General features: G+C 41.8%; 1 protein-coding gene across 4 annotated transcripts in view; it reads right to left on the reverse strand.

The window, feature by feature from the left end:
* The window catches only part of Mtus1 (microtubule associated scaffold protein 1), a 147,202-nt gene that overhangs the window by 38,146 nt on the left and 86,374 nt on the right, over positions 1-22,682 (reverse strand). For 2 of the 4 annotated variants that reach the window (XM_059245022.1, XM_059245024.1), the window contains one exon: positions 20,964-21,002. The exons of 1 other annotated variant lie outside the window; for it this stretch is intronic. In XM_059245022.1, the coding sequence (XP_059101005.1) occupies positions 20,964-21,002 (39 nt within the window). Of the gene's footprint in view, positions 1-13,950; positions 14,356-20,963; positions 21,003-22,682 lie in introns of those variants that run through there. One more of the 4 variants, XM_059245025.1, reaches the window with a different exon arrangement.

Consider the following 22,682-nt stretch of genomic DNA (forward strand, 5'->3'; position numbering starts at 1 on the left):
CACTCTCTATTTCCTTGAGACAATATCTCTCACTCAACCTGATGCTTGTTGACTCAGCTGGGCTGGCTAGCCTTTGAGCTCTTAGGACTTGCCTTTCCCCCACTGCCCTGCCATGCTGGAGTTACAGGCACACACAGGCATGACAGATAATGCCACTCTTGTCTGAGTGCTCAGAGTTCAAAATGTTGTTCTCATACTTACACAGGAATACTCTTACCCATAGCACCATCTCCCAAGGCCTCATTTTTATACTTTAAAGTAACAGGGTAACCAGTATCTACTCAAATTCTAATAAAATTAATAAAACTATTTTCAAAAATGGTGAAGATAATTTTGAGCCCTTAAGTCCTTACTCAACACTTACCAGGCAAGAAAATACAGTCTACTCAAAATCTTTTCTAGAACAATCTAGACAAGAGTTTAAACATAGGATTTGTTAAGGACTTGAACAAAATTGACAATCAAGGAGGAAGTGACACACCGACATTATGTTTCTCAAGTACACACCTTCCTTTGTGCAGAGTGCCCTCTACCTGGGGCTGGACAAGCTCACTGTGACCTCAATCTTTGCTCCACATACTACGCTCCCTTAGGACAACAATCCTACATGGCAGCCAATGACCCAGTTCACACATACTTCCCTGTCCCCATTCCTGGTTTGACTGAGGATCAAAGAGGATGAAAAAAATCTCCAGTGATGCTCGAAGCCCCAAGGCTCATATAAATGGGTTACTTCATAACATGAAAAGCCAAGGGTTTCCCCTGATCCTTGTGGGATTTATTATTTACATGTAATTATCACAATATGAAAAATTTAGCATAATATGAAGCAAACTGCGGCCATCTATCCTTACATGCCCTTACATGTTTATCAGGATAAGGATATTACTGTTTTGATAATGTGGCTGTATTTAAAAAGAAAAACAATTTTGCTTATTATATCTATCTGCTAACAGAACATCATCTGATTTCAATGAATCAATGGAAACCTTAATATAATCAACAAAGTAATACCACTGCCACTTCTGCCCATATTACAATGGAGTCAGTATGGGAAAACACAATCTGGAAAACAAAACTGTTTGTACACACACTTGTACAACATGTGGGTCCTGGGACTGAACCCAGGTCTTCAGGCTGGGTGGCAGTTACCTTTTTACCTGCTGAGCCATCTTGCAGGCCTCCCAAAAATTTTAATCAAAAATATCTGCTCACAATTCCACAAAGAACAAGGACAAGACAAGGTTGTTCACGATCTATTAAATATATAGTACTTTAAATTTTAGCTAGAGCAATAAAACAACTGAGAGATCAAGAGGACACAAATTAGAAAAGAGGAAGTCCAAGTATCTTTATTTGCAGATGATATGATAGTATATATAAGTGACCCCTAAAAATTCCACCAGGGAACTCCTATAGCTGATTGTTGTGGAACAACCTTTTTGTACACTTTTGATATGCATTGCACTCATTGGTTTAATAAAGAGCTAATGGCCAATAGCTAGGCAGGAAGAGGTTAGGTGGAACTTTTGGACAGGAAAAAGGAGAGCAAGGGGAAAAGGGGTAGAGTTGTAAGGAGACACGGGGAGAAGCAAAATGAACATGCCTTACCAAAAAAATGTAGTGCCATGTGGTAGAGTGTAGATAAGAAATAGGGGATAATTTAAGATGTAAGAACTAGTTAGTAACAAGCCTAAGCTATTGACTGAACATTTACAATTAATAACTCTCCACGTCATTTATTGGAGAGCCAGAGGTCCCAACAAAAAGCTCTACCTACAGCTGATAAACACTTGCAGCAAAGTAGCTGGATACAAATAATAATAATAATAATCCATAGCCCTCCTATACACAAACAATAAATGGACTGAGAAAGAAATTAGGGAAAGAACATCCTTCACAATAGCCTCAAATAATAAAAAATATCTTGGGGGTAACTCTAACCAAGTCAAGTGAAAGATTTGTATGATAAAAACTTCAAGTCTTTGAAGAAAAAAACTGAAGATTATCAGAAGGTAGAAAGTTCTCCCATGCTCATGGATTGGCCGGATTAACATAGTAAAAATTGTCATCTTACCAGAAGCAACCCACAGATTCAACACAATCCCCATCAAAATTCCAACACAATTCTTTATAGATCTTGAAAGGGCAATTCTCAACTTCATATGGAAAAATCAAAAAACACAGGATAGCTAAAACAAACCTGAACAATTATAGAACCACTAGAGGTCTCACCATTTCCAATTTCAAGTTGTACTACAGAGCTATAGTAACAAAAACCTCATAGTGCTGGCATTTAAAAACAAAAACAAAAACAAAAACAAACCAGGTTGATCAATAGAATCAAATTAAAGATCCAGACACTAGTCCATACACTTATGGGCACCTGATTTTTGATAAAGAAGCCAGAAATAAGGTCAGGCAATGCCACATGCCTTTAATCCCAGCAAAAAAACAAATAATCAAATTTAAAAATGGGGTACTGATCTAAACAGAATTCTCAATAGAGGAAACTCAAATGGCTGAGAAACACTTTAAGAAATGTTCAATATCTTTAGCCATCAGGGAAATGCAAATCAAATGTACTCAGACTGCATCTAACACCTGTCAGAATGGCTAAGATCAAAAACATAAGTAACCATTCATGCTGGCGAGGATGTGGAGCAAGGGGAACACTCCTCCATTGCTGATGGGAATGCAAACTTGTACAGCCACTATGGAAATCAATATGGCTATTTCTCAGAGAGTTGGAAATTGATCTACCTCAAGATCCAGCTATACCACTCTTGGGCACATACCCAAAGGACACTCTATCCTACCACCACAAGGACGCTTGCTCAACCATGTTCATTGTGGCTTTATGCATAATATTCAGAAACTAGAAACAATCTAGATGTCCCTCAAGAGAAGAATGGATAAACAAAATGTGGTACATTTACACAATAGAGTATTACTCAGCTATTAAAAAAAATAACATCATGAAATTTGCAGGTTAATGAATGGGATTAGAAAAAAAAGTCATCCCTTGTGAGGTAACTCAGACCCAGAAAGATAAATATGGTATGTACTTGCTTATAACTGGATATTAGTCCATTAAGTAAATGATAACCAAGCTACCATTTGTAGAGCCAAAGAGGTTATGTAAAGAGGAAGAGTCTAGTGGAGAGATGCAGGGATTTCTCTCAGGAAATATATTTTATGGGCAGATTGGAGGCAGGTGAGGATGGTGGAGTGGAGATCAGGTGGGGGGAGATGGAGTGGAGGAAACAAGTATGGGGAGAGATGGATGGAATTGGGGTACGTTTGGAAACCTAGTATAGTGGAGACTTCCTGGAATGTATGAAGGTGATTCCAATGAGGACTCCTAATAATGAGGGATATGGAGTCTCCACAGGCCACCTCTTTGTCACCAGGCAAGGTTGCCAGTGGTGGGACTGGGTTGCGTTCAATTGAATTGTTGACCAAGGAGATCCCATAGAAATTCCCAAACAACACAGGCTATTGCTAAGACAAATGGCTGCTCTCCCACAAAAAAAACCTCATTGAACATGGAAAAGTAAAGTTGGTGCTGACATGGAGCCTTCATTCCTACATCCTAGTATCTTTCATGTGAAAGGGTACTTTGCAGGCTACTGGAAGAGAAACATGGACACCAATCTTTGACCTACCATCTCTTCTGCCTGAAAATGTTAGGACCATGGCGGCACAGAACTTTTGGGAGTAACCAACCAATATCTGATTTGACTTAAGGACCACTCCAGGAGAGGGAATCCATGCTGGACACTGCTTGGGTAAATCAAGAATCAGAGACTAGATAGCCTAGAGACCTAGGGCAAACCAAACATGACTGGTTTAAAAAAAAAATCAAGACAATGACTCCTAACAATATTCTTCTATCCTCATAGATCAGTGTCTTATCTAGTCATCATTAGAGAGGCTTTCTCTGGCAGCAAGTGGTAACAGATGCAGAGACCCATAGCCAGACATTATGCAGAAAGAGAGTCTAAATGGGATATCTCCATCAAGTCCCTCCCCCTCACAGCTCAGGGAGACCCTAGGAAGAGGAGGCAGAAAGATTTTAAGAGCTAGAGGGGATGGAAGACACCAGGAGACTAAGGCCCTCTGAATCAACTAAGCAAGGTGCATATGAGCTCACTGAGATTAAAGCAGCGAGCACGGGGTTTACATGGGTCTACACCAGGTCCTTTGTGTTTATATTATTGCTATTAGCTTAGTGCTTTTATGGGACTCCTGACTGTGAGAACAAGTGGGTCTCTGACTCTTGTGCCTGCTCTTGGGACTCTTCTTCCTGTGGGGTTTCCATGTCCAACTTTGATGTTTTTGCTTCATCTTTTATTTTGTCATGTTTGTTGTTATCTCTTAAAAGCCTGTTCTTTTTTTAATGAGAGATGGAAAGTGGATCCAGTGGAGAAGAAATGAGGAGGAGTGTCAGGATGGAGAGGACTGTAATCAGGATGTATTGTATGAGCAAAGAATCTATTTTTGTTTTGTTTTGTTTTTCGAGACAGGTTTTCTCTGTGTAGTTTTGGTGCCTGCCCTGGATCTCACTCTGTAGACCAGGCTGGCCTTGAACTCACAGAGATCCATCTGGCTCTGCCTCCCGAGTGCTGGGATTAAAGGCGTGCGCCACCACAGCCCAGCTAAGAATCTATTTTCAATGAAAGGAAAAATAATAAATAAATAAATAAATAAATAAATTTTAAAAAACTGCTCTCTTGAGCAACAGCTAAATAACTAGTCCAAAAGGTTGATTTATCATCTTACAGACAAAAATAAGTTGCTCCATCAGATGGATGCCCATCTCATCTTTAGAGAGAGGCTTAAACCCGGGCTCAAAGCCTAAGCATGACACAGAACAAGCTAAGGGGAAAAAACCCACCTACTGGCCAAACAAGCCATCCACTTATAGAATCGGCTTGATTCCCAAGCTGTTAAAATCTTAGAGGAAAAAAAAAAAAAAAAAACAGTAAGAAAATGTCCTGAGTGCCATGAAGCACAAAAAACAAACTACCTATGGATGAATCTATTTTCCTATACACGTTGGTCTACTCACTACTACTCATTACAATGTACCATAACGGGGACAGGGGAGGGACGGGTACTGGGGGCCCAGCAGGGATCATCATCATTGCTCTGGGATGTAGGAAGGCTACCTCAACCTTTACCAGACTAGACAGTCAAACAATTCCCATCTTTCTGCACTATTTTCTCAATCCCACATCTGAAAGTTCCAATAGGAATGCCATGTACTTGTTTTTGCAGTGGGTATCTCCTTGGCATTTGATGATGGGATTCATGTCTTGCAACTCTCCATGAAACTGAAGTATTAAAATGAAAAACAATGGGAATGTTTTCTAATATAAATGAGCATCCTGATATGCCATGGTCATCTAAATGGCTACTGCTCATTCTGTAGCTGTCTATGGAATGCATCCTAACCAACTGGTCCCGGTTTTAAGTAAATTGTGCACCAGACAGAACTATGTCACCAGTCTGGGAAGTATATGATATGATAATCAGATACTGGAATCACATACACACACTGGGGTGGGAGTGAAGATAGAGAATGTTCTAGGTACGGGGGCAGAGTCTTGACCAAATTTCCTCATGTGACAGACAGATAACTGAAGGAGGGGGGCCAGGAACTGAAGACAGAGCCAGAAAACACACATGAAGGCAGAGACTGGAAGGCCCCAAAGCCTGTGCATCTTGACAAAATCATCAATCCCAAAGTAACATGAAACCGCTGGAAGCCTAAGCAGGAGCAAGGGCATGTGCAGGGTGCAAGAACAGTGCTGACGGGGTCCTGTGAAGGGAAGGAAGACCCAAAGGGGCAAAACCCGAGGCAGAGAGGCCAGGAGGGAGGCCCAAGGACAAATCTGGGGTCCACGACAGTGAGAACCAGGCAGGAAAGAATGGGTTTGTTTATGAGGAACGGAAGAGGCCCTCATAGCCAAGAGATCAGGAGGCACCAGGTGCCGCGCAGGCTTCCAGCTGGGAACCATCAGGTTGACAGGCAGAATGAGGACAAGGGCAGAAGAGGAGGAGTGTGAAATGGCTTGTGAGGAAGGTGTGAGAACCTTCTCTCACACTCTGCTCCCGAATCTCCAAAAATAGCTCATTCGAAACTCACCTGCTCTTCAGAATAATCAGCTGCCCTGTAATTTTCTCAAGGTGCAATCAAGCCTAAAGATTGCCTAAAGCCTCCCCCCCACACACACACAGGACTACATGCACACACGTTCTGATTCTAATTCTATCAATTTAACAATGGGGGTAATCTATACCACTTTATCAAAATAATTGTAAGTTATTATATTGTCAGCAAACATTAGCTTAAACATTGAGCTCTCTCTATATATTCAAGGATGACCTTGATTTGTAATCCTCCTGCCTCCACTTCTAGAATGTTAGGATGGCAGTCATGTGACACGATGCAGGGTTTATATAGTTGGGATTGATCCTAGTGCTTCATGTATGCTAGGCTAGCATGTAAACAACTGAGGTACTTATTTATTTGGACAGTGTCTCTCTACATAGCCCTAACTGTCCTGGAGTTTGCTATCTAGACCAGGCTGGCCTGGAACTCATAGACATAAGCCTGTCACAGCCCCGCTAGTGCTGGGATTAAATCATGTGCCACCACACACAGGTTACATCTCCATCTTAACAGTAATTTTTATGAGTTTTTTGTTTGTTTTTGTCTTAATCCTTTTGACTTGCCAGTCTTACTAAAGACATAAAAAACTGCTCAGTAACATAAAGCCTGCTTATGCTAAGTGGTGTCTTCTTAATTTCACCAATGACAACATGCATCAACATGTCCTTTCTAATTAAACACATGGAAAAATATAGTACCCCAAACAATGTCTTGTCACCACTAGGAACTCATCTCCCAAATAAGCAATGGCAGCCTGCAAGGGCCTTCTTGTAGTTACTCCTCCAGAGTACACAAGATTTACTACTTGTAAGTACTGTGTCTTCTGTGATTTTTACAGATGATGTCACTGTTATGCCCTGTGGGTGGGCACTGTGTAGCCACAGTAGTACCTCCATTGCTTAGACCATGTTGCTATTGTGTTTGTCATAAAAGGACACTTCTGAAACCTAACAGCTGAGTATAGACATTTGTTGACATAACACACTGAGAGGTAGCAGGGTCTCCAGAATGTACCAAAGTTATTAAAAAACCAAAAACAAAAAAACCAACAATCTCGTTATTATGGTTAAGCACAGTAGATCCTCTTGTAAAAGAAACCAAAATTCAAATAGCCAGTTCAACATTAGGAACACATATGTAAACAACAAATAAAAAGAGAGCATCATTCTCAAAATATTAAGCCTTGAAGTGGGAGGTACCGAGAACTAGGTTATAGAAGTCACAGGCAAAAGGGCAAGTCTCTCAGCCCCGTGATAGTTTGAATAAGATATTCGCTGTAAGTCTTGGCCCCATTGGTGGCCATAAGTCTCCCATTGGGGAGAACTGGGAGGTGTGGCCTTGATGGAGGTGTATCACTAGGGGTGGACTTTGAAGTTTCAAAAGACTTGCAGTTAGTTCTCTCTCGGCTGTTGCTTCAGCCAGCCACCCGATACCATGGCTTCACTCTGCCATCATGGACTGTGATCCTCTGTAGCCATAAGTCCAAAGAAATCCTTTCTTTAAAAGTTGCCTTGCGCATGGTATTTTATCAAAGCAATAGAAAAGTAACTAATACAGGCCCTAAAAGTTTCCTTAGTATTAATTTTCCCCAGAGCTATATAATCACCGATAAAAGGACTTCCAAGATAATCAAAAGTACAGCTAAGGGGAATGCAGAAAAGGTTATTAAAACCCCAACTACTGTCTCTTTACCTAAGATCACAGGTAATGTGCATACACTATTTTTGTTTTGGGTGGGAGAGAGGATAGGGTCTTGATTATAGCACGGGCTAACCTTTGTCTCTCAATACTGCCTCAGCCTCCTCCTAAGTGCTAAGATTATAGATGTATGCCACCATGCGTAGCTCTGCACATACTGCTAATAAATTAGCTCTAAGATATTCTTTAAAGCTAACCCAAAGAGTCACAGTACATATCACTGGGGTGTTTTGTCTGTTTGCATTATATGTAGCTTTGGCAGTTCAAGGCCAGCTTGGTCCAGGACAAACTACCTGCCTCTCTCCGCTGGGTGGTAAAGGCATGTACCACAACCCAACCATAATACATGTTATTTTAATAGTGATTCTCTATGTCCTTGGTAAGTAACTACTGACATGCTCAGAGGCCAGTGAAGTCATCAAGATGGCTTCCAAGAAGCAAAAAGATGTGGCTATACATTAGGACAGTGAAATGTGGTAGAGCTTCATCACTGATCTGTTATCATTCAATCTGGCCTTTTAAAGAACATACCAACAACCAAACCTCTTTTTACATATAAATTGATGTGTATATACATATATACACATACTATAACGTGTATGTGTATATTATTAAAACTATCTATAATGGCTTCATTGATATCTATTATTTTGATGTTTGAGAAAAACACACATTTATCTCAACAGTCCATGAATAGAATAATCATCATAAATGTTTCACTAATAAAATTTAAAAGCATAAAAGACACATCTGAAATGCAAAACATCTTCCTCAATGCATTATTTTAAAATGGAAAGTTAAAGTATTTCAAGTAACTATAGCCAAATAGTAAGACTTCGTCCAATAATAAAATAACTTGGCCCAATAATAAAATAGCTTGAAAGTTGAAGCTAGTTTTTGCCAACCTGACACAAACTAGAGTCACTTGGGAAGGACCCTTAGCTGAGGAATTGCCTCCCTCAGATCAGCCTGGGGACATGTCTGTGGGGCATTTTCTTAATTGATAATTGATGCAAGTGACCCAATCCACTGTTAGCAGCTCCGTTGCTTAGCAGGTTGGCCTGGCCTGTATAAGAAAGGTAGCTAAGCAAGCCAGGGAGAGCAGGCCAGCAAGCAGTGTTCCTCCATAGTCTCTGCCTCAGGTCTTGCCTGTGTGGCTTCCCTTGATGGTGGACTATAAATTGTAAGCCAACAAATCATTTCCTCCCGAGGTTGGTTTTGGTCAGAGTTTTATTATAATAACAGAAAAGCAAACTAAAACAAGTGGAATGATTACCAATACTTCATCAACACCAAAACCAATTTGTGTTATTTCAGAGTAAAAAAGAAGCAAGATCTGTTATGGATTCCATAATACCCTTCCCTCCATTCATAAGTGACCAGTTAAGAGTCTCTGAGAAATAATCGCTCTGCCTTTTGGGGACAGACACGCCTATGCTTCAGGAACTAGAGAAATCCGACAGTTTCTCAGCCCTCTTTCAGGTAGAGCAGCCATGTGACTGAGATCTAGCCCAAGAGACTGGAACTTCAGAGATCTGGCACCACCTCCTTCCCCATTTCCTTTGCTTCCTGCCTGAGGAAGGTGCCCAGAAGGAAAGGAGCTGAGGGCACAGCAGAGACACCAGTCTTGGCTACAGAGCCAGGCACGGCACAGCTCCATCTCTGGGGGAGGTGCGGCACTTTCTCAGCTGACTGGTTTTCATGCCTACAGCAATTCTGAAAAAGTCTTTCCAAGTGAACATCCAACTAAGAACATAATTTGATGAATTTCACTGTAATTGAATAGATTTCATTCACACGCTGTAGAGTCAAAAATTGTTCTCCTTAGTACTGCCTCAAGTAAATACATATTTGTACTGATACGGCTTTGTTCTTCCTCAATACTTCCACCGCTAGCTACCTCCATCCCACCCCTACGCCAGCGCTGGGATCAAACTCAGACCTGCCTACATGTCATATGAAATTATTCCTGGGGAGACACGAACAGCATCTATTCGCCCAGATAGGGCACCAAAGTCCAACTCAGTGAACCAGTGGGGTTTTGTTGGGGCTACTTAGAGGCATAGGGGTGAGAGGGGTGGGTCACTTACAGGAGCAGAAATGACTCAAAGACAGCTGCATTACCAAAAGCCACCCCAGCATGGGTGCTGGCTGATAAAAGCAGGGAACCAGCTTCTGATTGCCCAACTAGCAGGCAGCTCAAAGGGGGATAGTGGGTCTCTGCTAGGTCATTCAGGTCAGCCGCTTCTGCCTCTTCCCGGCAGCTGGGGCTGATTTGAGTTTCTTCTGGGCAGCTCTTCTCATCTGAGAGTGTCTGAGAAGTCTTTACTGCTTACATAAACTGGAGGAGGGAGGAGCCTAGTGCACTTGGTCAGCTTCGGGGACTTCCTGAGTCTTATAGAGCGTCCCTACCAGATGGAATGTTTTAACTGGGAGGAAACTGCTACACAGCAGTACAGCAGTCATCTTTCAGTTCATTAGCCCAGCGAAAATAATTCAAAATTCTTAGTGTAATTAACTGCCTTCCCTTGCGTCAAAGAGAACATTAAGTATTTGAGGATCAGGTGATACAATCTATAATAATTAGTATGGGTTTATTTCCAGCTTGGAAGGAAAACTAAAACTGAGAGGGAAGGAGTATTTATACATAGAAATATAGTTCCCTTATACTGAGCCACCATAAAATTAGGACCAGTGGTATTATGATAAAAATCCAAAATACACTTAGCTTAATACTTTGTCAAGAAATACTCTTGACAGAAACTTGGGACTATGAGTGAGGTCATTCCAGACTTTCAGGGTTCCTCCCTGATCCCGAGTCTTCATCTATGTTTGGTATCTTCTTCCAGTACCACACAAGATCCCTGCCAGAGTGGCTTTCTCCTCCAGCCTTTATTTACGGGGGAGAAAAACTTCCATCTCTGCCCTGTGCACTTGTTCCAGGCTTTTACCAGGAGTCTGTTCCCAGACTCTCTCTCACCACACTGTTTGCTCAGAAATATTGCAGTTCTTTTTCTTCTTTGAAGGAGCCATATGCTTCCTTACGTCTCTAGGCTTTCACATTATTTTTCTCTGTCTGGAGCACTTTTTATTTATTTCGCAGCTAGTTCCACTTATCCTAAGGACTTGACTTAAAAGGCACTCCTTCTGGAACACCCGGATAATGGTAACAAGAACACCTGAGGGCCCAGGCCACACCCTACATGATTACCTGTCTCTTGTCCAATTATGGGTTTAAGGAAGGCAAAGGGCTGTGTGGGACCTCATCCCAGCTCTTTTCTCAGCACCAAGCCTTGTGCCTGGCATATGGCATGTGCCCAACAGATACTCATATGTGACATGAATGAATTAATCTTGCAATGGGAGAAGCAGGTTAGAATCAGAGGGAAAGCTGAGCTGATGGACAGAGCAAATATGAAGCCCTCCAGAAAGCGCTTGCAGTGGTTGGCTGCATTGACAGGATGCTGTCAGTATTTTGTTATAATAACAGCAGGCCTAGGAGCATAGTTCAGTGGTGAAGTAACTATACACATGGTCCTAGGTTCAATCCCCAGTCCCCCTCCTCCCCCCACCCCCCACCTACCGCATCCTCCCCCAAAAGAGCAAGCTTTATCTAAACTAAGTGCCTGGAGGAGGAGGGTGGCCAGAGTGAAAACAAGGAGGGACTCCAAGGGTGGGGTCTTAAGTTTTTATAAGCAATTGTTGTGGATAACTGAGGATGAATAACAAGATGACTCAAGGTTGATGGCCAGATAAGAAACATGATGTCATAAAGAGAAATAAGCCAAGGGGATGAACTGGATTTGGGAGGTAGTTAGCTAAGATTCATTACCAAGTGTAGTAACACATTCCGAGTTTAAAAGCCCAAACTTGAGGCCCAGAGAGCTTAGAAAGCAGAACATTGTGGCTACCATGGCTTGCAGCCATATGAAGCAAAAATGATCATACACTTAGTTATGTAGAGCGAACGCCATCTTATCCCAGTACTCTTGGAATCCAGGCCAGTAGCCCCATTACTAAGGCAACTAATGGTAATTCCTTCACTACGAATATAAGCAAGTCTGTACTTACATGTGTCCGGGCCATTACTGGTGTAAAATAAGGTGGGCTTGTTCACTGATACATGCATTCTAGGTCTAAAAATTATGATGCTCACAAAGGAATTTTAAAATATTTGTATAAATTCAGAAAATAAGACATGACTAAAACACCACTATTAACTAAAGAGACTCTGGTCATTAAAGCCTTGTGTCTTTTGCTCAAGCTACCTGCTTCACAAAAACACTACACACCAACCTAAAACATCAGCTAGTAGAATAAATGAACCATTGTTCACTCAAGCAATGGGATGTTTCACAACTATTAAAAAGAGTGGAATAAAGGCTGGGTGTGTGGTTCAGTAGCAGAGTGCCAGCTAAGCATGCATAAGACCCAGTTCCATCCCCAGCACCACCCCCACACATGAAAGAATGAAGTAGATCAACATGAAACTCTTCTATTAACCTCACAAAGGCCAGCAATAAAACATACACCAAGCTTCCAATTCTGCACAACAAATGAGGCTATGAAAGACTTCCATACATTTGTGTCTGGTTAAACTACTACAGGAAAAATAACCAAGAAACCATGACAGTGAGCACTCTGGGGAAAGGACAGGAAGTTAGTGTCAGAAAGAGGCACATTAGGATGTTACAACACCCTAAAGACCTTCTTTTTTTATTGTATTGTTACAAAAAATTATTCTTTGGTAAAAAATCAATAGCAACAACAATAATATAGCACACTTATATTTTTCACTTTAGGTATTTGTCTTTTTTTATTTTTGGGGTACAGGCAATTAAAGCCAAGGCCTCAGCAGACACTGAGCTCCACCCATGGCCCCCCACAGCTTTAGTTTTAGGGCTGAGAGAATCCCAGTGGCATTTGGGCTGAAAAAAGCCACAGTTGGCACCAGCTTCCTTCATTTACCTCCAACCATCAGACCTCGAAGGAAAGGCCAGCCAACTCAAATGCCAGGCCAAGGGGAATTATGAAACAAGGAAAGGATGCTGGAAAAAACAAAATCAAGATTATCCCACAGAGAAGGCAAATGCCTCTGGGAAAATGAAAAGCAGTCAGCAGGAAAAAAAAAAAAAAATCACCAGGGACAGCAATGAGCCAACTGAAAAACAAGAGGTACACAGGAAACACACACACACACACACACACACACACACACACACACACGACACTGAAAAACCATGCATTCACATGCCCATGAAGCAATCCTGTTAACGCCAACACACAGCAGCCCCCACTGTAAGTACACTTAGGCCATTACAGAATGAAATCAACTTAATTTACCACCATTACAACCACTAGCAGAAGTGAGAGGTAGCACCGCCAGGCGATGCAATCTGAACATAATAAGCAGACAGGTTCACGTATGCCTGAAGGGACGCACTGAGGAGATTTTCCATCTTAAGAACAGAAAAATGAAAAGCAGCTGCAAACGCAAACATCAGGAGCAATAGTCTATGTCCACAATTGTTTTTACTAGGAAGCCTGGAAAACTAAATTTGTGGTCCACTTATTGGCCCCTCCACAAGCATCAGGATGATTTTAAGAGTGTTTGCAATGTGGAGAGCTTTTCATATACTGAAATAGCCTATCCATCTCAATGAGAAACTGCAAAATAAAACCACAGAAACCCATCTCCTTTCTCAGGGCAAAGAGAAATCATCTTAATCTGCATACATCCTATTTCCAAAAATCATTTGAAGACTGATGTGAATTAACAGGTGTTGGTCTTTACAGATTTGGTGGCAGAGAAGAGCGCCAGCAAGTTCCAAGGCAACCCATCCTGCATCCATAAACACAAACAAGCCTTCAGCTGCCTCCACACAACAAAAGTACCCTCCCGCTCAACACAAGAGAAAACTGCGTATTGTTTGCTAAGCCTCTCATTAAAGAGAGCTTTATTTCCCAATTATCTGTCTCCATAGAAATCTGAGAAGCATTCGCAAGTTCATCAGCAAGTCCCTCCCCTAGGCAGCAGGGGATCTGAGCAGAGGGATCTGTGCATGACCAACCTGTGTGGAAAATGACGGTGCTCTTCCTGAGCCCCGAAGGAAGCCGAAGGTTTCGCAGCAGTCCTTTGGCAGTTAGGCGGACGTGGATGGTGGATAAGGAGAATTTGGGAGACAACAACATGTCTTCAGAGCAAGTGGGAAGACTTCGCAGGGGAAGCAGCGACCAGGGACCATCACATGCTGTCTCTTTCCAACTCAGTACTCTTCCAGGCCAAGAGATACAGCCAGAGAAAAACAAGCCTACACAGCTAGGGTCAGGCCACCCAAAGGAAAAAGAAAGCCAGAGCTAGCTATCCCAGGGCTCCAGGCTTCCGTTTGCACTCCCCAGATGCAGCTAAAAACAATGCCCTCCGTCTGAGCAAGAGCTGCGAGGAGCAGGTCCGGAAGCAAGCAGCCTCTGAGTTACATCACACTGTACATGCCATGGGTTGTTGTGGTTCCCATCAGGGATGGGAAAGGGGAGGAGAAAGTGGGTGGTCTCAGGAGCTTTATGTAACAGCCAATGATGTCGCAGATCCAGTCACTCTTGGAACAGGGTTAAGGGAAATTAACCACCTCATGTGCCTAATGTCTATTTATTAACTAGGCAAAAAGTAAGATTTCATTAAAGCAATCTGTGAACTGATTCACTTGTCTTAACGGCACAGGTTCACACTACTGCCTCTGAGCATTTTCCAGGTATTTTACCTATAAAGTTATATGTACACCTGATTGCTTAGATGAAAAGCAAGCAAACAAAGCAAAACCTCCAAACAACAAATACTTCCAATCTTTCAAAAATCAACCTGTTTTACTATGCTAGTGACAGGTTGTCCAAATTTTAGCTCTAATTCTCATGTGTTAAGGACCGCACTAAAAACAAAAGGTTAGTGCAATTTCTGTACCAGGTCTGTTTCTGAGAGTAAGTAAAAAAATATCCTAAGACAAAGAAAATTTAAACCATAAGACAAAGAAAAGTTAAACCACAAACAACTCATTAAATGTTGTTAAACTGACAAAAAGCAATTATTCTTCTTTAGTCCTATGCGGCATCTGAGAATTGAAGATGACAGAGGACAGGAGGTAAACTAGAGAAACTCACCCTCCTCATTAGAACCCCACACCCCGCCATGGCAGAAGATCTCAACAAAACCGGTAACCACAGAGGGTCACTGTGGGGATGAACAAACACACCCACAGCCAATTAATCTCCTAAACGAACCACATATCCATGGCAACAGAAGCACCAATCACCAAGGACTTGGAGTCAAAGAAAAAGACCTTTAGGTGTCATTTTCTGTTTAATATCACAGGTTATTATTTTTAAAAAAAAGTCTAAACCCTTTCCCCAAATTCAAAATATTAAAAAAAAAAACCCACAATGCTATCATTGTGCTATCAAAAACATGTTTAAAACAACCCAAGATATCAGCACTCATCAAAATTATACACTGAATGATAAATAAATTATTATTGCAAATAGATACAACACCATCCATATAATGAAGGGTGTGGGTTGTTTTCGTTGTTTGTTTCTGGGTGGGTTTTTTTGGTGGGGGAGATGGGGATTGTTAACAATAAACTGTAAATTGTCCTGTTAAAGGAAAACCCATTAGCTTACACTACCCAAGGGAAGACATAAGCAACCCACTCACCAATCAGTTATATTCATTAAAAATTTTATTTTAAAGAGCTGGAGAAATGGCTGCTCCTCCAAAGGACCCATGTTCAGTTCCCAGCACCCATAACAGTTCACAAGGGTCTATAACTCCAGTCCTAAGGGATCCAAGGCCCTCTTCTGGCATCATGCATGCACGTGGTGCACAGGCAAGCATGCATGTAAGGAAACCACCTATACACATAAAATAAATTTAAAATAAGGAAAAATTACTTGAACTACACTATTAAGCTATCCCACACACATTAAATATTAATCCCTTTCTCCTGAAAGCAACAAGAATCTGAAAGAATAGAAAAAATGTCAGTGGAAAGGAAAAACGAGCCAAATGTAGCTGCTTGTAAAATGCCTGCATGTAAAATGCCTGCACACAAATGTCCAAGCTTGCTTATAACAAGCCTCAGACTGCTCAGTTTCAATTCTTTCCCAAACGTCACCTGCCCCCTGGTGGCCAGCTAGCATGAGTGCAAAAGGGTGTGGGCGTTATTTTGTCATCTTAAAGGGTCGGCATAAAAACTCAGGAAAGATGACAGCGAACACGTGAAGCAAAGTTTGGTACTTAAGATGGAACAATTTGTAAGGATTAAACTTTGGCTTTCATTGGTGGTGATGGAGTTTGAAGTTTCTTGCTTTTTTTTGGGGGGGGGGGTTGTTTTTTGAATAGTAAATCTCTTCACTGCTGAGCTATCTCCCTAGACTCCATTTCCTCCTATTTTTAAAGAGTTCTGAAAAGCAATGAACAAGACCACCTCATCTTAGGCTCATTCTGGTCATATATGCCCTAAGGCTGTGCTCTGTGCAATGCCTCCTAAATTTACACTCTTGTGCAGTGTGTAAATTCCTGTTCTTTGAGATTCACTGTTTACTTGCATTAAAAAAAAAAAAAAAAAAAAAAAAAAAAGCCAAATGGAGAGTGCACAGTTCTAAGCCAGTTAACTTTTCCCGTTTCCTAGCCCTACATGTTTTCCTGTCTGTTATTTGTGTTCATCTTCTGCTACTGTAGCAAGCACAGAGTCTAAGCATATGCTCCTGTTAACTATGCCATTACTACATGTGTTGTAACAGTGTTGTAACAATGTCTTAAGCTTTCATAACCGAATGTAACAGCAACTTCCCATTTCTTGGCCAGCAGCATCCGCCGGTGCCCAGAAGCCACGACACCTTCTCCAGCTACGATCCTGACTGTAAGCCAAGTCAGCAAGATAACCCATCTCCTCTGTGCATTGCATGCCTGTGCGTTGGTGCCCGTGAATGACACTCATGCCCCCAGTGTGCACGGAGAGGGCAGAGGACAACCTTCGGGTGCTGGTCTTTGACATCCATTGTTCAGGTTTTCTTTTCCTTCTGCTGTGTATGCCAGGGTACCTGGGCCATGAGTTTGCAGAGATTCTTCTGTCTCTAGCTCACTTCCTATCTCCCCATAAGAGTGCTCAGATTACAGAAGCTCACACTAATATCCTTAGGTTTTCACAGCAAGTGCTTTTACCCTCTGAGCCGACGCCTCAACACCATTTCCTTTGTATAGTACTGTGAATGGTATTCTGCTGTACGGACACACCACATCTTTATCTACACACACATTTAAGCTATTCTTCCATCCAGTTAGTTATTGGAGATTATAGCTAGAAATCCATGGAGTCTGTATAACAGGCAAAGGAATTTATTAGAAGATAAAACTCACTACAGCCTGAAACACAGAGCTGTGGTCAATGCTGGTCTTCTGCCTTGTCTGAGATCTGCCCGGTACATCTCAGCATCCAAACCATGAGTGAGCCAAGAGAGCGGCATATGTGCATCCCAGGTCTTAAGGGTCCTAAGAGGCCACACCCCAGGGGCATGTACTTCAAGGTCATAGGCAGATGTAGCAGTTACCTGCTGCCTCTCTAGGGGGCAGTGCTTCAAGGTCATAATCAAAACAGCTAACCACTACAGGGGATAAGGCTGCAAAGAACATGGGAGATCAAATCTCTCTTCCATATCCTGATGTCACTTTGATAGATCAGCCCTTATTGGGTTGCAGGCAGTCCTTTCCTGCCATGCTCCTGACTGTCTCCCTTGTGCTGCTGAAGTCTGAGCTCAGTATAGTCTTGTCCAGTTTTTCTTGTCTCGTGCTTCTGGTGTCAAACCAAGAAATCACGACCAACGGCAAAGCCATGAAGCCTTCCCCTTTCATTTCCTTCTAAGAGTTTTTTGGTTTTAAGTCTTGAATTAAAATATAAGATTTTGAGTTCTTTTCTGGGTATGAGGTGAGATAAAGGTTCACTTTCACTTTGCCCACAGACATCTAGTTCTCCTCACACTATATAGTTCTTCTACTGGGCATTTTCAGCAGTTTTGTCAAAACTCAGTGGACTGTATGTCCACGGGTTTATTTCTGGGCTCTTCCATTGTAGTGGTCTCTATTTACCTTTGTCCCAGCACACTGTTTTATTTACAAACTAATGGACTTGAAAGCAAGATGTATGATGTTTCCAGCTTCGTTTCCCCCCCACACACACACACACAAACACAAGATTGCTTTTGAGCTATTTGGGGGTCTTATTTGGTTCCCCATGAATTTTGCATTTTTCAGTCAAAAAAATGCAATGAGGATTTTGAGAGGGGTCTTGGACAATAATAGGCCCATTAAGCATCTACTGTGGGGCTGGCTCTGGCATGCTAGTTTTCAAGAGTGCTACAAATAACAAGTATGGTGATGTTGTCTATTTTGACAAAACAAAGCTCCAATCATGTGCTGTCATAATTATTAATCTCTACTATTACACCTGTGTTCCAGGAAAGGCCTTCTCTATTCAGGTCTGTATTTATGATGCTTTTATTCATTTCTACATGTAAAACCCTTCTGTCTGGAATACGTTCTTGTGCACTGTGTGAAGAGATCTAGCTCCAGGCCAACAAGGTACCACTGTCACCGTGGGATTCACGAAATGATCCATTCTTCCTAACAGGAAGCACCAAATTTTTCACGTATGGAAATGGCATCTGCCCTATCAGCATGAGGGCAAAGTTGAGATCATCAACATGCAGTCAGGAAAGACAGACAGCAGGCGCACAGTGTGGTAGCATTGCATCACCTCCCCAGAGCAGGTCTGCATGCAGACCTCAACCATCTCCCAACACTGCAGAAAGGAGATGCAGAGAACCACAGGCTCTATTTATAAAAGGGCACAGAAGGAGCAGACATGTCCACTTCCAGGGCAGACATCATGGCACCTGACAGGGATGATGTATAAAACAGTCAGAAGTGGAGAAACCCAACTTGGATGCCTATGGTATCCCAAACAGCTCCCATGAGTGTCGGAACCACAGTAATAATAGCATGCTGTGGAGTGTGGCATCTTCCTCATAAACAGCAAGCACATTTTATTTAGAGCCAGTGTTACCTAGAATCTCCCAGCATCATAACCTTTAAATAAATCACAACAGCTAGACCCCGGGATGGTGGTTCACAGCTTTTGGTGGATTTGCCCACTTGCTTTGAGGATTTCACAGAACTTAACACCATGGGGTAGTGGGGGGCTCACCTCTAAACTAAAGCCATTAAAAGTGTAACGACAACAAGAACTGTCAACCTTGTCGGCCCTAGCGGCAGGATTAGCTACCATTTGAGAGCCTGGGACGAAAATATTCTACACAGTCAAAATGATGCCTGCACTGGGAACATTCCCATGCTGCCAAACGAGAAAGTAGAGCTGTGGAGAGGCTTGGCAAGTAGCCAAAGTCGGGCCACAAATAGGAAGTGGAGAACCAAGATCTCCACCGACGCCAAAGCCTCACAAGGTCATTCTCCTGCCCTTGTCTTCTGAGGTAGTGGAATGTCTTTAACTGTTAAACTGAAATAATGATGGGACATTTCAAATACTATTTCACCCAGCGCCCCCAAAATTAAGAGGCTGGAGAGATGGCTCAGGGGTTTAGGGCATCCCTACTCTTTCAAAGGGCCTTGGTTCAGCTCCCAGCACCTACATGGAGGCCCACAACTGTGTGTCACTCCAGTTCCAGAGGATCTGATATCTTCTGGCCTCCCAGGGCACTGCCTGCATGTGATATGACACACAGCCAGGGAGAACACACATGAAGAGAAACCTTTATAAAATTAAATAAAAGAAATATACAAAATTGGAAAATTGAAAAGTAAATTAAATCAATAAGAAATGAAGCAAAATGTGAGGTTGACCAGAGTATGAGCAGCAGTTTTATGTCATGACTCATACCAGAAGCTAGTATGGAGCTTTTTGAAAATAATGCGGTTATCCGAGTGACTATAAAATGCATGTGGGTTTTTTTATTAAATATATAATATGCATGTGCTTTTGTTTATTAATACCATTTGAAAGAATCTGTCATAAGAAACTCATGGAGATGATTGTAAAACAGTCCATAAGGGAATCATTGTGAATGTGATACATAGAACCAATTCAAACATCCAAGTGATTAATTGTTAATGCACTTATTAACACCAAGTGACTCATTGAAACTGATCTCTACGTGGTACATAACAAAATGGGATTTCAATGTTTACAAGCAGTTTTACTTCAAAAGCCACACACAGCAATGTTTCCTCATTAGGATCAAGCTAGTTTCAGGTCAGCCTCAAGTTGTGAAAATAACTAATCACCATGTTTACAAATAGGGGAAAACACGTGGTTCACAGTTGCATCCTGTGCTGACACTATGAAAGCCTGGTTAACAGCTAGTTTACGGGCTGCGACGTGGCCCTTTTCTGGCTTTCTGTTCTGCTGTGCAGTGGGCTTAGAAGTCACATGACTGACTGTACTATCGCTGTAATATAAAATAAGAGCATGTCGGTAGTGCATGGCTGACTGCACAGTCTTGCATGTCATGTGTAGGAATTTCAATGAATGCATTTTATAAACGGCTCCTCAAGGGGAAATGTGAGACTCTCAATGTAGTTAAATGTGTTTAAGTTATAGGCTGCCTTAGAGCTGTCCCTCCAACCAAGGGGTGGGGGGAGCCAGGAAAATAGAAAGCTACCAAACTAATACAAGGGGTTAAAACCTACATCTTAAGAAAATTTTACAATCAAAGATGATCCGATTTAAAGTAACATGTATATTTGGAGAAGTCTCTTTTTTTATTTCACATGAGCCATATTAAGAAATTCATTTTAAACTAAATTTACCTATATAATCAAATGTCCTCTTCTTGTGTTAGAAGGCTCATCAACCATACTTCCGAAATGCGCATTTCATATGCAGTTATTTATACCTTAAAGCCTGAATTTTTACTCAAAAGCATACCAGTATAAGTCATTAAAAATAAATTCCAGTATGTTTAATCATTACTTTTCAAATGGAAAGATTTTTATCTATTCATGCTTAGAGTGGGCACTTGCCTGAATTAAAAGCTGTGAATAGACTCTTTCTTGAAGGACCTAGAATGTGAAAGAAACATAAAACACATGTTTTATTGAAAAATACTACACATAACTCAAGCCGTTTTGTAAATAAGAATGGTTTCATTTCTTTCAAAAGCCCTCCATTAACCTCTGAATTGTAGGTTCCAGCTAACCACTGAGAAAAATCCCAAGAGATGCCAACAACTTTATCAAGTATACTTCTTCAAATACAGATAATATTGTAGATATCTAATTTGTTAATAATAAAAGTGATATGCATTATTCATCAAAATCAAAATATGAATTTTCAAAAGGACAGGGCATGGTGTATTTAACAACAAAGTTCATTTTAATTTTAGTGTATTTATTTATTTATTTTTTATTCTAGTATCTGGATCCTGAGCCCCACAGATTAGAACACTCCACTGCTGAGCTACATGCTGGCCAGGAGACACATCGTTTAGCAATGCCAAACTCATACTTTTATATTCCTATTTATTATACTGCACATAGGAAAGAGGCTGCACTTTGAGCGAGAGGGTTGCTGGTGTGTGCCTTCCCCAGGGGCTGACTTCTGTTCAGCCGTGAAGAAGAAATACACCGGAGCTTTTGCTCCAGGCTGATGCAATATAAGATGCCGCCAGGAACCAAACCGGTAGATGCTTGCCGGGCTATAAGCGCCTGTATTTGACATCAAACAGTCAAGTGAAGAACCAGCTGCAGACGACTGTCTGGAACTGCCATAGTCCGTCTGCGGAATTCTAAAGAGAAGACCATCTCTTAAAAGTATGTGGCCATCATAAACGGGAAGCATCCACTCCCTCTCAGAGAAAGCCTCCGTGAGACACCTGCAGATTCAACGGCAGGCCTTTTAAAACATTGGCTTGCCCCGTTTTGCAGTTCATCAGTGGGGTCTCTAGTTGTCCCCTGAAAGTCGCCTCAGGGATTAAACCTCCATCACAGGGTTTACTTTTGGCTATTGTTGGAGGTAGTGTGGGACTTAAAAATCATGATGATAACAAAAAAAAAAAAAAAAAAAAAAAAAGCCGGGCGGTGGTGGCGCACGCCTTTAATCCCAGCACTCGGGAGGCAGAGCCAGGCGGATCTCTGTGAGTTCGAGGCCAGCCTGGACTACCAAGTGAGTCCCAGGAAAGGCGCAAAGCTACACAGAGAAACCCTGTCTCAAAAAACAAAAAAAAAAAAAAAAGATGAAAATACAGTTTCTGATATTAATGCCACCCTAGCAGGGGGCATCTGATGCCTCCGAGCTGTATATAAGACAACAAAGACCCTGGTGGTACAAAAAAATGACCTGCCCCTAACCAGGACTTCCCCAACCCATAGTTTTGTTCATTTGTTTCCCCTTCAACCCAGGAGAAAGAAAAAAGCATTGCTAGGCCGGGCGGTGGTGGCGCAAAGCTACACAGAGAAACCCTGTCTCGAAAAACCAAAAAAAAAAAAAAGCATTGCTAAATGTAGGCTAGGTCAGTAACCTCAAGCTATGGTATGATCTTTTACATACATGCCAACATACATACATACAAAGTTGAGACCACTGTGCTCACTTTCCTTGAAACAAAAACAAAACCACATCTATATGCAGAGAGAAAACTGAGAGGGGGTGCCGTGGCGGCTGCTGGCTGCCTTTCCAATTCTCTGATATAAATAAGGGTCTCACTTATTCTTCCAGATGAGCAAGCTTTCAAGGACCTAGGA

This window comes from Peromyscus eremicus, chromosome 17 (assembly GCF_949786415.1).
Source record: "Peromyscus eremicus chromosome 17, PerEre_H2_v1, whole genome shotgun sequence".
Lineage (NCBI taxonomy): Eukaryota > Metazoa > Chordata > Mammalia > Rodentia > Cricetidae > Peromyscus > Peromyscus eremicus.